Raw genomic sequence first — 13,206 nt, 5'->3', positions numbered from 1 at the left:
TCTCTCATATGATTTTACCTGGATTACAAAGACAAGCTGTAATTCAAACATATCTAAAACCACTAAAGAAATATGACAAAGAGAAAAGCCATCAAGAATAATAAACCATCAGAATAGAAATCTTAAAAAAAAAAAAAGTTAAATAATTTGTACAATTACACTCCAACATTTGCTTTCAAGACGCACACATTTGCATGGGATGATAGTGTTGTTTTCTCTTTCAAGGTAACATAAAATGGTCCAAGAAGGAATGCACAAGTTTCTGATTTGATACCACAGGAGATCCTTTCTTAACTAGGTGATAAACAATTGTGCTCTTCTTTGTGTAGGAAAGGCATTGGTTTCCCTTCGTTTTTGTGGTGTCCAAGTCAGTTTAAACAGTGTTGAAGATGACGCTGTGAACATTCTCAAGTTGTAATGGTCTTCCAGTCAACTTTGGAGTTAAAAGAACATCTGGGGGAAAAAGAAAGACATTTTGAGAAACAACGGAAGACAGAGTCGTGTAGAAACAGGGGAGCAGAATAGCATACAGAGATGTTTAAGCCCGGCAGCTGAGCAGGCCCATGAATTCTCAGAATATTTATCAAAGCCAAGATAAACTAATCGTCTTCAATTAGAGATGCACCGAGAAATCAGCTGGTGATCGGAATCGGACGATTCTGTGCCTCTCCTGCCCTAACCGGCGATCAGCTGGTCAAAAACTCAAAAATCCAACGGATCCATTTCCAGTGAATGAACTGTTCCTACGTGCCAACAAGAGTGTAAAAACTGCACTTTTTAATAAGGAAGGTGCCCTGAGGCATTTAAATGAAGTCAGAGCAAACTAATCTAAGAAGCTATATAAAAGGAACCTTTTCTATGACATACAAGATGTCTTTGTGGTTCAAAAAGCTGAGAGAAAGACAGCAAGACCTCCAGCTGAGAGCAGGAAGCCTGAACAAAGTACAGTAAAGTCTGAGCTTTTACTTCTGTCATAAAACTTTTAAATGGTGGCAGCCTTTTGGAAATTTCAGAGTTCTATTCTATAGAGATTACACAGAAGTATTTTATAGAGATGCTAACAACATGTCAATAACAAACATGACACTTCAGCTATCATAAAAAACTTATGTCCGCACAATAAAGGAAGGCTGGCAAAAGGTAGTTAAAATAATGTTCCTAAAGAGAAACTGGAATCTGATGAAGTTAGCAGGTCAAAGCTCAACAAAAAGCAGAAATAGAAAGTCAGCTACAAAATTCTGATCGGTGCATCTCTACCTTTAATGCAAATACGACAAAAAGAACCTTCAGGCTTCAATTCCAGATCTTCAGAAAACTGTCCCAGGATCCTGTTGCAACTGCCATGCCATCGTCAGTAACTCCCAGGCAGCTAACGCGGTTGTCATGTCCAGCCAACACACCTTAAAAAAAAAAGAAGAAAGAACCATTACTTGTCAGGTCTGACAGAACAGTGTGGTGCCACACTGACAGGTCAAATGTAATCACTTTGGGAGTTTATAGACTTTATCCTCAGCTCAAATCTTCAGCACGTATCTGAATTTCTTTAAGATAAACTTCTTATCAGTCATAAAACTGCAGCACAACTACATTTAAATTACTGATAGTCGAAAGAAAGTACAATAAGTCTACTTCATGAGCAGAACTTTTAACACACAACTAAACCTTAGCGTGGTAAATCTGAAAGTATTTTGACCTTTTAAAGTTTAAAACTTAAGTAATTTAAGGATTTTCTGAGACTTTAAGAGACCTCAGGAAAAATGAATGGTAAAAAAATTAACCTGTCTAGAAACTTCCTGTGACCTTAAGATGCTTTAAAAAAAACTGTTTCACAGCTGTAATTCCTGGTTTCTTCTGCATGTTTTAGCCATTTCCCAGCAGCCACTCCCACAACTTAATGAATGGGTGATTAACAGGTATCTGTGGCATCTGCTAAGGCAGTGCAAGCATTTGAATGAAGCGTGAGAACCACTGTTCATACTGTTAGCCAGCCTGCTGACAAAGAGAGAACTTCATCTTACTGCCATTAAGATGGCTGCTGCCTAATGCAGAATATTAACTCTAAAACATAATGCAATGAAAGAGTCTATTTGAGACAAACCTGTTTAAGACATTGCCCAGTTACTCACCAGCACGGTCAGCTTTTAGTGTGTCCCACACATTACAGTTGAAGTCATCATATCCTGCCAGAAGAAGGCGGCCGCTCTTGGAGAATGCAACAGAGGTAATGCCACATATGATGTTGTCGTGAGAGTAGATCATCAGCTCTTGATCAGCTCGCAGATCAAACAGCCTGCAGGTGGCGTCATCAGAGCCCGTGGCAAAGGCGTTGCCATTAGGGAAGAACTGAAACGTACAAGTGCAAATATTAAAGCACGACAGCGGTACATAACTTGGCCACATTCAGAATGTGCATTTAAAAAGTGAAGCAGAGCTTAAACGACTTACACAGATAGCATTGATGTCAGACTCATGGCCAGTGAAAGTCTGCCTGCACATCCCCTCTCGAACATCCCAGAGTTTAGCAGAGGCATCGCAAGCACCAGAGACGAATGACCGAGTGTCGGGGCTAAGAGACAGGCTCATGACATCACCTGTGTGTCCAGCAAATGTGGTCGTCTGCTGGCCTGTCTCGATGTCCCAAAGTGCACTGTGAAAAACAACAAGACAGTCAAGACTGTTTTCTGTTCCCTTCAAAGGAAAACACTTTGACAAGTTAAGAGTTTCTTGCTATTTCTTTTTTAACTTACCAAGTGGTATCTCCAGAGCTTGTAACAATCTGGTTGTCGTCAAGAAAGCGACAGCAGGACAGGTATCCTAACAGTCAAATAACCAGCAGATAAATAACCCAAAAGTCCACTGCCGTTTTATGTAAACCTATACTTGTACACAAATACACTGTATTCGTGAAGTATCCTATACCTGTATGTCCTGCGAGCTCACGGCTCACACGTACATTCCCCTCACGTGTTTTCAGGTTGTAAATGGAGCAGATGTTGTCTAAGCCACCACAGGCCACATAGTTTCCTGAAGGTGCATATGCACAAGTCATGACCCAGGAAGATCGAAGTGGAATGGCATGAACCTGCAGAACACAGCAACACACACGGAAAACTGTTAGCTCAGAGAAAATGCAAGTTTCAAGCACGAATTTTATGTTTTTGATGGAGGAAAAGATAGAAATTTAAACAGATGAGAAGCTTGTTTAACTTTAAACAAAAGGAATGGCAGTAAAAAATATGCAGAACTGAACTAATCTCAGTACTGCTAAAGTTTTTACTACAAGATGTGACTTCACTTTTATAATGCAGCAGATATTACTGAAAATCAACACTAAAAAAGAAACAAAAAACTTGAAATGAGATTTTAAAGCCTCTGAAGATATTAAGGTATACAAGATGGGAAAGGAAACTTTCTAATCATAACTCGACACCTGCTGACGTTGTCCTGCATTGAAGCCTGATGGTGTAGAGGAGGAGTGGCCGTCCCACAGGGGCCATCAGTCCTCAACTCGGCCATCTGAGGTTCAATTCCTACCCAGGAACCTTTGCTGCATGTCTACTCTACCTCTACCCCATTTCCTGTCTAATCTGCCGCAAATAAAAGTCGCTAGTGCCAGAAAAAAAAAAACACTCAAAAGGGTATTGGGCAGAGTTTTGACCTTGATTGGTACTGACCAGTCAAAGACTCAAAATCCTCTGTAAACTATCAGATAACAATTAACTGTTACTTAAATTCAAAGCCTCCGACTAAGTGATGTTTGATATCAGAGAAAGCAAAGACTTGTAGGCGACATGTCTGTGGTTAAATCAGGGTGAGAGAGCAAAACTTAAAACAGATAACAGGAAGGTTGAATAAAGTACCAGAAAGTCATTCTACGGTTAAGAATTTAAGCTTTCGACCTGTTTGGATTTGGAAATATTTGCAGCTTTTTGGGAAATCTTTAGAAAAGAGCTTTGGTAAGGGCAAGTTTCAATAATGATGGCCATACTAATCATTAACGCAAAGCCTAAAACTGTCAAACCTGCTGCCTTTTGTTATAAAATGATTATTTTTACAGCAACTGCTATCTCACACTCACTGCATGACATTGTTTTTCCTCCTATTGTGAATAATTAATGACTTCTATCAGCAGGAAGGCTAGGAAATATACTCTGAATGCTGCGTTAACATGTTCTTGTAATACAGTTGTTTAAAAAACTGGCATAGACATAAATTTAAAGTAGCAGATCAAAACTTGACATCAGCAACAAAACTGCTTGTTGCACCTTCAGTAAATAACTCACTTTTTTATGCTTAAGCAAAGTGTACAGGTTAGAGAAAACTGGCGTGAACACCAGAAGGACAACTAATATTTTATTACACATTAAAAAAAACACATTTGCTGTGAGTTTACCTCAAAAGCATTTTAATGTACTAAAAAGAACAGAAATTAAAACCCACTCATCAGTTCTGTTTTAAGAACTAAAGTATCGGCTTCAGCACATAAAAAAATGGGTGTTGCGGTATAATTCTGTTTTTGCTTGGATCAGTTCAAAGAACCACCAACAAACTAATTTTCTTCTTCTGAAAGAGGAACATATTTATTTATGGAATAAAAATATTAAATTGTGCAAAAAGACAAATCACTGATTTGTGCATCCATACTGCTGCACATTTCATTTTTACTGTATCCTTAAATAAAACTCACCTTGTTTGTGGTATAGCTATCCCAAATAATGAGTTTTCCATCTTGAGAAGCGCTGACCAAAAGCCTAAAAACAGGAGCAGGAACAACATTAGACAACTGGAAAAGGATTTAAGCTAAAAATCCGTGTTTAGAAAATATCGTTGACGTACCTAGAGTCTGTCCCCCAGTGCATGGCATAGATTTTGGCCAAATGACCCCGCAGCGTTCGTCTTGTACGCATCTGGATTCGGCCAACGGCTTCGACATTAGCTGTAATCTGCAGAACGTTACAGACTTTTGTTAAGCTCAAAATAATCCACTGAATTTTACTGTATTCACAATGAATCTTTCTGAAAGCACTCTGTCAGACATTACCTGTGATAGTGTGGCATCTGCACATGCTTTTCTAGCATCCTGGGAAAAAAAAGAGAATTTAGCTCGTTGGCATACATCACATGCGCCAACTTCTATATGGACAACTTAATGTTGTTACTTACTCTTATCTGATTTTTGAGCTGCTCTGCCTCTTGGCGTAACTGGTCCAGTTCACTCATCTTATCCTGCTTTTTTAATTACCTTACTCCAACTATCAGGGCACTTGTTTATCTAAAAAGGGACAAAAAAGAAAAGGGGAGAGAAAAAGGTAAGCATACACGGTCAATCTTTTTTTTTTTTTTAAGAGCAACATTATATTTAAAGTTAGTTTAGAAATCTAAAATGCAAAATGGTAATGGCCCAAAAGCAATTTAACCAGCAGAGAGAACAAAATGGGCAACATACAGTTCCCTGTTCAACCTTATAATTCGGCTGCAATGTCGATGTGTCCTGACACACAATTCAGATCAGCAGACAAATCCTGTTAAGGCATGACTTTCCTGTGATCCGAAAAGCAGTCATTATCCTGTTGACCTCAATCCCTGGGATAGTCAGAATTTTCGCCAAGTGATCAATAAGCCACTTATATTAATACAGCACCAAGAGGACGTCTAAATGTCCAGCTAATAAAGTAAATATATTCAATTCAAGCCATAAAACTAGTTTTTATACTCGCACTAAACCAACTAATGTCTCATTTATCAAAAGTATAGAACGCAATTAGATTAATTGGCTTGCAAAACAAAAGTATTTAGTTTAAGATGATTCTTGTGCAACAGCTCATTAAATTGTATGACAAGAAAAACTTAAAAAATCGCAAATCCCTAACAGTATATTTTATTTGTAGGTAGTCACAAATTACTTAAAGATTGCAATTATAATTTAATACATCCTTGTATTAATACGACTACAACTGGGAACACATAATTACACTCCATTGTTTGTGATTATTAATATTTAAAACCATCATTCGTGGCCCTCTGCCAGAGTTGATGGATTTTCTGACAGTGGGAAACATTAAAATCTATGAATGAACAGGAATACATTTACTTATTTTAAATATCTCTTCTGCAAACTAGATTTCTACAGACAATAAGCATAACCTTTAAAAAGATACTCCTGACATGAGCTTTAAGTACAAATTATATTCTATCCAGAAGCTAAATCTAAATCAATTAAAGCTTCACTAATAGCCACACCCAAGACAAACTATAAATAACGACAGCGTGAGATAAGCGGTAAATAGCTGAGTTTGCCTCTCAGTTCCCTTACCTGGTGTCTTTCAGTCGGTACACTAATGTCACTGGAGGTTGCAGGACGTGTTTGACAATCTTCTCTACTCGTCTACATCATCTTTCAGATTTGCTGATTGGTTGACCTTTCTAACATAGATGATCCTCTTACGCTCATTAATCTTGTAATAAAACGTGTCATGGAATATAGTTATTATTTAGTTGCATCCAGAGACAGGAGAATGCAATCTTTGTCACAACAGAATTTAAAGTTAATATCTAAACTCAGATTTAACCTCTTTGTACTTTTTCAACGGATTTGATCAATTTTCAGATGATTCTGTTTATTGGTGTGTAATTTGTAGTATTGCACTAGTTTGTTTGTTAAGCCTGCTATGAACAAATCTCAACATTATTAACACAATTCCATATTTTTATACATAAAATATTACATAGCCCTAATCTTCTGTGAATTATTTATGTCTACTTTGACAGTAATTAACATTTTTAAATTAATTTACATTTTTCTTTTCATCTTTGATTAGTTTTTTTATGGTTTTTAAATCTAATATATAATATTTTTATTACTGAACATTGCATATAGAAACAACAATAAAACCCCTCTATTTCCAGTTTTATCTGAGGCGCCTGAAAGCATCTAGAGAATATTGTTTAATTTGGGTTTCAGAACCACATTACTTTGCTCTCAGATGCGATACTAACTATTTCTGCAGCAGTCCAAATCACTTTCAGTACCCATTAAAGTGTTACAGCCATTTTTTTCCCCCCTACAAATCTCATTTAATTATTTAGATTTCTTTCTAACCTAGATGTAATTTGCATTCACAACTTGAATTTTGATGTGTAACACCTTTGTGCCATAACCAAATTTTACATATCCCACGTCGAGAACAGAAATAGCTGCACATTTCCCATTAAGATCTGTGGATGCCTACAGTTACGGAGTTCCTCTCTCTCATCACTTCTCCTTTCCAAGCGCCTGATCAGGGTCAGCTGACTGCATGATAAACAATGAGCAGTAGCAAACAGCCTGGAGTGGCAGCTCACTAGCTGTTTCCAAGTCCTGCAAGGCTTAAAGAGATGTGTTTGTTTGCAACTCTAGAAAGTGAAGCTGCAATTTTAACCCACTTAGAGGAAAGAGGGGCACATATAAACATCTGCTTACAAAAGACGGCTGAGTTCTGATAATGCAATGTTTTACAGATCTAAATCTGGATCATGGAAAAGACCATAACTAGCAACATCACTGAGCAACTCCATAATCCTAAAAGCTGAAATCCTCAGTCAATGAGTCCCTAATCCAATCCATGTCTGCTAACAGAAATAGTAGTAAAGCCAGTCCAGGCATTAGAAATATGTTTTCAGCTTAATAAAAGGATGAGTTTAATCTTAATTCTTTCATAAACACATGAAAAAAAAAAAAGATCCAGGCACTTTGTTTGAAAAAGTGCCTAGATTAATGGCTGCAATTAAAGTCACTGTCCTGAAGCAGAAATTCTCTTTCAGTTCTTGTACAAAGAGAGGGGAAAATGTGCATTATTAAAGAAGGTATACATAAACTTAATACTAAAAATTAAACAATGAGTTTGGACATAAAAAGTTAACAAATTATGCAATATTTTACAGGGCAGCTGTAAAATAAACTGCATTAACAAACCTGACAGGTAATCTCTAAGTGTTTGCAGTGTGCATGTTGAACCAACACTGTATTCAGTGTGCAAACAGCTACGGAAGAAGTTCTGTGTAAGCACTGTGATTTGCCTTCAACACTGTTACAAACAAATCAAATGCTTTGCATTGTATTTGAATGCCTCTCTGAAAGATTTTCAGTTAGTTTGTTGTTCATGTTGTTTGTAAGGTGAGAACATGTCAGTAATTCCGCATAATATTGCGTCAAGAGGCTAAGAATCAGATTGCTGTCAAAGTCCAATCAAATATATGAATTTAGTTAGCAACACACTATGTGTTGATAATATGCTATGCACTAATGAAAATGTGAGAAGATGCAGCTAAACGCCATCTTGCAGACTGCTGTCTGCTAGTTAGCTTTGCTAACAGATTGTCGGTGTAGGCCTACAGGCAGGACAACGCTCATATTCGGAAGAAAAACTCACATAAACGCTCAAATTCCTATATTTCACTTAAGCGTCAACAACGATTTACCGGAAATGTAGTCCAACCATAAGTTTCTAAGAAATTTACGCCACGGAAACCGAACGGCTACATTGTCTAATGCAAAATAACGAAACCACAGCCGCTTTCAGGGAGGACTCCGCTGATCTTCCGCAATTACACGGAGTGCTATGTAGTTAGCTTTTAAGCCAACACCGGATAAACCTAGAAAGTGTCTTGTTTACCGTCCCAGAGAAATCCACTTACTCGGACACGACCAATCTCTTTAAACGCTACTGGCCCCGGCTAATTTAATTGCACCGTGTCAGAATATTTACGGGGTTGTTTAATCCTGTAGTAGAACCCAAGAGTGTAGGAAAAAAACAGCAAGGTCGGGCGTCGGTGGCCTGTATCGTGTCAGTGAGATAAATGTAATTAACACTCGGGGTGTTTTATTTTTCCCCCCCAAAAAAAGTAAACGAAATTTGCTATTATATGTTGTAGAAATTTAGATGGTCTCCAAGGAAAGGCGGTGCACCTCTGGGGCCGAAGTAAGCTAACGTATTGGCTTCCATAAACAGGGTGTTAACGCGCCCACATTAATGTTCCCTCTATCCTAAAGTGCTGACTTTTTACAAGCACAATTAAAGAAAGCTAATACTGATAAGGTACAGAATTAAGCCATGTTAGTAGATTAGATGTTATTGTAATTTACAAACATCTGATGGCAAATTTGTTTACAGGACGTTTGATTCAGCCCAACCCTATGTGTCAACCTGAATCCAAAGCAACATCTTTACATTTAAGATTAGAATACAAATCACTTTGCATGCAACATATACAGCACGCGATATTAATTATTGTTATTTTAAAAAAAATTTTTTTTTTCAAATTTTCAGCGACTCAGTAGCTCTGAGAGTCGTATTTTAGGCCAAGAAGCACCTCCCCTGACTGGGCCATTATTGCCTTCACTGACAGCAGTTTTGAAAGGCTAACAAGAACGCTGCTTTAACGAATCCCAGAACCTTTCGGCGACATTAAGAGTAGTTAATGTTTCGTAATTGCCTGGATGTAATACACACAAATGGCTGCCACTATCTACCCACCCGCTGCTGACACAAAGTTCCGAGATTAACCCCCACCTTTACGGCAAACACTCATGCAACAGCTCATAATAAAATAAGCTTATCGTTAGCAAACCGATGCTAACTGATGGCTAAGAAGCTAGCTGCTGCTACCCCACCCCCGGGCAGTTCGATTATACCACAATTCACCAGCTAATGGGATTAACATTTAACTGTTAAATTGCGATAACGCAATATAATAGTTTGATTTTGCCTTACCTGATTCAATCTGCGCCTGTTTTTGCGTTTTGGCATTGACTGGAAACCAAGACGGCGTATTCCTCCGATCCACGCATCAACGAACAGCACAGTGCTAGCTTTCTAACTAGCTAAGCCAGCTAGCGTAGATTTCTGAGGAGCAGCCCTTCCCGAACGCAGGCTACGGCTGGGGAGCTTGACAACCAGGCGGAGAGGGGAGGGGGTGGGGGAAATCACACCCACAAGCCTTGTGTGGATGACAGTGCACTGGCAGTCAATCCAGCTAATTTTAAAAGTCACTATTCTTCACCAACAAGGGAGTCTAGATTCTCACCTTTGCAAAACCCAACACCTGCCCTGTCCGTAGTATGACTCTCAAGCAGCCATCGACCGATGAGATGGGCGCGGTAACCCTGCAGTCGGCGCTGGGAAACCCCACGTTGCAGCAGCAGCGATGGAAAAAGCAGCTTCGATTCGATTGGAGTGTTTTTTAGAGAACTGAAGACGCAACTCCTAATTGTTTCTTTTCAGCAGTCTTTCACACATCTCATTTGCAACATGTATATTTCACTTAGATGCTTAAAGAACATGATGTTCATTTTAAGCTCCCCCCCTCGCAAACCAGCCTGAATAAAACGGTCAAACTTCTAAAGTAGGAAACAGAGGTGGGCTGAGTATCCAAACAATGTACTTGGTACAGTAGCACTACTTCAATATGTTTACTCAAGTACAAGTGAAAAGTAGCCGTCTATTAAATTACTAAAGTGAGAGTAAAAAAGGCTACACAGTAGAGAAGCTGATTGTAAAATCACTTTAAAAATTAAAAAAAAAAATATATATATATCATATAGACAAGTTATGTGGAAATCCGTGTAGTTTGAAAAAATAGACAAATAAATAACATGATTACAAAATAACAAATTAAGCCATAAAAACCGTACATATCACTTTTCCAATATAAAACATATTGTTTATCTGATATATTTCAAACTATATCAGACAGACAAAAGTAGTTATGTGGATATTTTTGTAGTTTAAAGACTAGAATGAAAAAAAAGACATAAATAAATAACCTGATAACAAAATAACAAATCAAGCCAGATGAAGCTGTACACTTTTGAAATATAAAACATGACACTAATATTTACAGTAAGGTATGTAGAGATGATATTTACATACTGAATATAAATACACAAATGATTTTTTTCTCATTGTTCAATGTTAAATCAAACCATACATTTATTGATTTAGATTAGTTAGAATTACCAAAACTATGTCTATTTGCTAAGTGCCAGAAAACTTGGTGAGAATATTTTTTGTAATTTTTTTGTAATTACAAACATTTGAATTCAAGGGAAGCTACAAAAAAAATTGTAGCTTCCCTTGAATTCAAATGTTTGTAAACACTTGTCTGGGATAACTGTATTTAAAACTGCATGACTTGGGTCATAAATACATTTATGTGTGTGTTAGAGGAGAGTCGAGTACCACCATTGTTAAGTTAAACTAAAAATAGACAATAAAGTTTCAATTTTAAGATCTACCAAATTCTCACCGGATAAGTTGGACACTGTCAAACACACCAGAGTTTATAGTTTCAACATTGTCACTGTACAAAAAAAGGTGTTGTGAAAGTTGCAGAGGTAAACTGTTTATTAGCATTTCTGCTGGTTTATGTTCTCTACAGGTCAAACAATGAAATGAAGAGAATACATTAGAAATATACACAGATGCTCCTAAGTTGGACGTGACATTATTACAAGATCTGGGCTCTAATTTCTTATACAAATCAAATCCACCATTGGTGTTGCCGTTGAAAAACAATTGTGTTAAAGAAATTTTGTGGGGCATATTTAGATTTAATTTCTGCTTGTAAAACAAATAAAACAAAGCATTTAAAGTTGAATTTCCAGACCAAACAGTGTGGCTAGGTATTGAAATATTAATTTCTACTTCATCTGGATGGTTTTAGAAGTCAAATAACTGCACCACTGTTGTCCTGGTTGCTGGGGAATGTGCAGATTTTCTTTTCCAGAAGTGGTTGTAAACAAATAAGGCTGGGATTTCTTCATTTTGCTCTACCCCTGCCATTTTACAGAGGCTTTCTCACCCGATCCCTGTCATCTTCCTCTCATACAGCAGCTCTCTCCATACTCTGCCTCACAGCGTCACTTAAACTTCTCTGTGTGCTTCCTCATTTCCTCTCCTCCATCTCGACATCTAACAGGATTTTCCTATATATCTGCCATCCCTCTGCTATCTCAGCCTCGCCTCTTACATTTGTTTCTAAACTGCTCAGCTTGATCTGTCTTTTATTCTCATTTTTGCTGTTTTGGTCTTCAACAGGGAAACTGTTGATATAACTTCTTTCACCTTCAACTCTGTGTTTGTGCTTTAGAAAATCACCGTCTGCTTCATGTAGCGTTACTGAGGAATTTCAACATTGAACTAATATGTTTCACCCAGTAAAAGTAATTTCGCCAACCCATGTGCTGAATTGTACTGCTTATTGTAATATTTTTTTCCCATTTTATTCAAATAATCTAATGATCATTTGGTCTTTCATTGCAACAGGAGTTGCCATTGGTTTTCTTCAGCCTCCACCTTATGACGGGAACTAAACTAAAATTAGTTTGATTTCACACAAGCTATAAAATACATTTCTGCTAATATTTTTCTGTGTCTTCAGTTAAAGTCCAATTTTGTATGACTACATCATTACATCAGCTTTCATTTTCGACCATTAGAGAAATGCCTCCTATCTCACAAAGTTAATTAGTGCTGGTCTGTGAAGTAAGCAAAAAAAAAATGTGACTATGCAGAAATTTTCTGACTTAACAGCCATTTTTCTTTTCAAACAATGCAGTCAGCTCACATGCAATAAAAATAACTCAGAAAAACACAAAGGCACTTTAAACTGATTAGAATGAATTTAATACGAAACTTGTGTTAGGGTGCAGGAAAGGTATTCAGCAGAACGAAATATATGAGAGGATGATAATCAGAGACCTCTGTTGAGTGTATCCATTCAACATATATTTAGCTGATCATTATTCTTTTGTTTCTCTCAGTCTCACTCTCCCACCCTTCACCTCACCCATTCAACATTTTATCCCATGCATCTTTTTCACTCATCCTCTTTCATTAAAACCTCTCCCTTCTCTCTGTCCTGCAGATATCGAGGGCTCAAAGTGGGTTCAGATGGTATAATGCCTGAGATAGTCCCGCTAATTGCACATTAATTTCCACCACAATGGCTCAACTAACATGCACTGCTAACCCACATCCTCGAATTAATGGCTACAGCGCGGTCCATCAATGTTTGTCCTCAGTAGTTTAATACAAAGTTTTGCCTAAAAAGGAGGCTCAAGCCCAAAAACCTTACATGGTTCAAAATCAGCATAAACAACCAATGAAAACATAAAACTCTGTTACGTCTTAGAATTACATCTCCCACAAATGATTAGGATTATCTTTG

At 37.5% G+C, this 13,206-nt stretch overlaps 1 protein-coding gene across 4 annotated transcripts; it reads right to left on the bottom strand.

Annotated features, from left to right (window-relative positions):
* Positions 1-244: 244 nt before the first annotated feature.
* Positions 245-10,192, bottom strand: LOC106936595 (guanine nucleotide-binding protein G(I)/G(S)/G(T) subunit beta-1-like). 4 transcript variants are annotated; one of them, XM_015017699.1, is made up of 12 exons: positions 10,063-10,191; positions 9,750-9,975; positions 5,164-5,272; positions 5,042-5,080; positions 4,837-4,943; positions 4,688-4,751; positions 2,920-3,082; positions 2,748-2,814; positions 2,446-2,647; positions 2,127-2,343; positions 1,258-1,400; positions 245-453 (listed from the first exon to the last, which is right to left on the bottom strand). In XM_015017699.1, the coding sequence occupies exons 3-11, from the start codon at positions 5,218-5,220 to the stop codon at positions 1,294-1,296; spliced, it is 1,023 nt and encodes a 340-aa protein (XP_014873185.1). In that variant the 5' UTR covers positions 5,221-5,272; positions 9,750-9,975; positions 10,063-10,191; the 3' UTR covers positions 245-453; positions 1,258-1,293. The 4 variants fall into 4 exon arrangements, with proteins under 4 accessions (XP_014873185.1, XP_014873186.1, XP_014873184.1 ...); XM_015017700.1 differs by having other exon boundaries at positions 1,285-1,400; positions 9,750-10,192; XM_015017698.1 differs by having other exon boundaries at positions 9,750-10,191.
* Positions 10,193-13,206: the final 3,014 nt, after the last annotated feature.

This window comes from Poecilia latipinna, unplaced genomic scaffold, assembly GCF_001443285.1.
Source record: "Poecilia latipinna isolate Pla-1442-1.1 unplaced genomic scaffold, P_latipinna-1.0 Scaffold2178, whole genome shotgun sequence".
In the NCBI taxonomy this organism is placed as follows: Eukaryota; Metazoa; Chordata; class Actinopteri; order Cyprinodontiformes; family Poeciliidae; genus Poecilia; species Poecilia latipinna.
The sequence above is the reverse complement of the archived record's forward strand: the minus strand, read 5'-3'. Positions and strand labels throughout refer to the sequence as shown.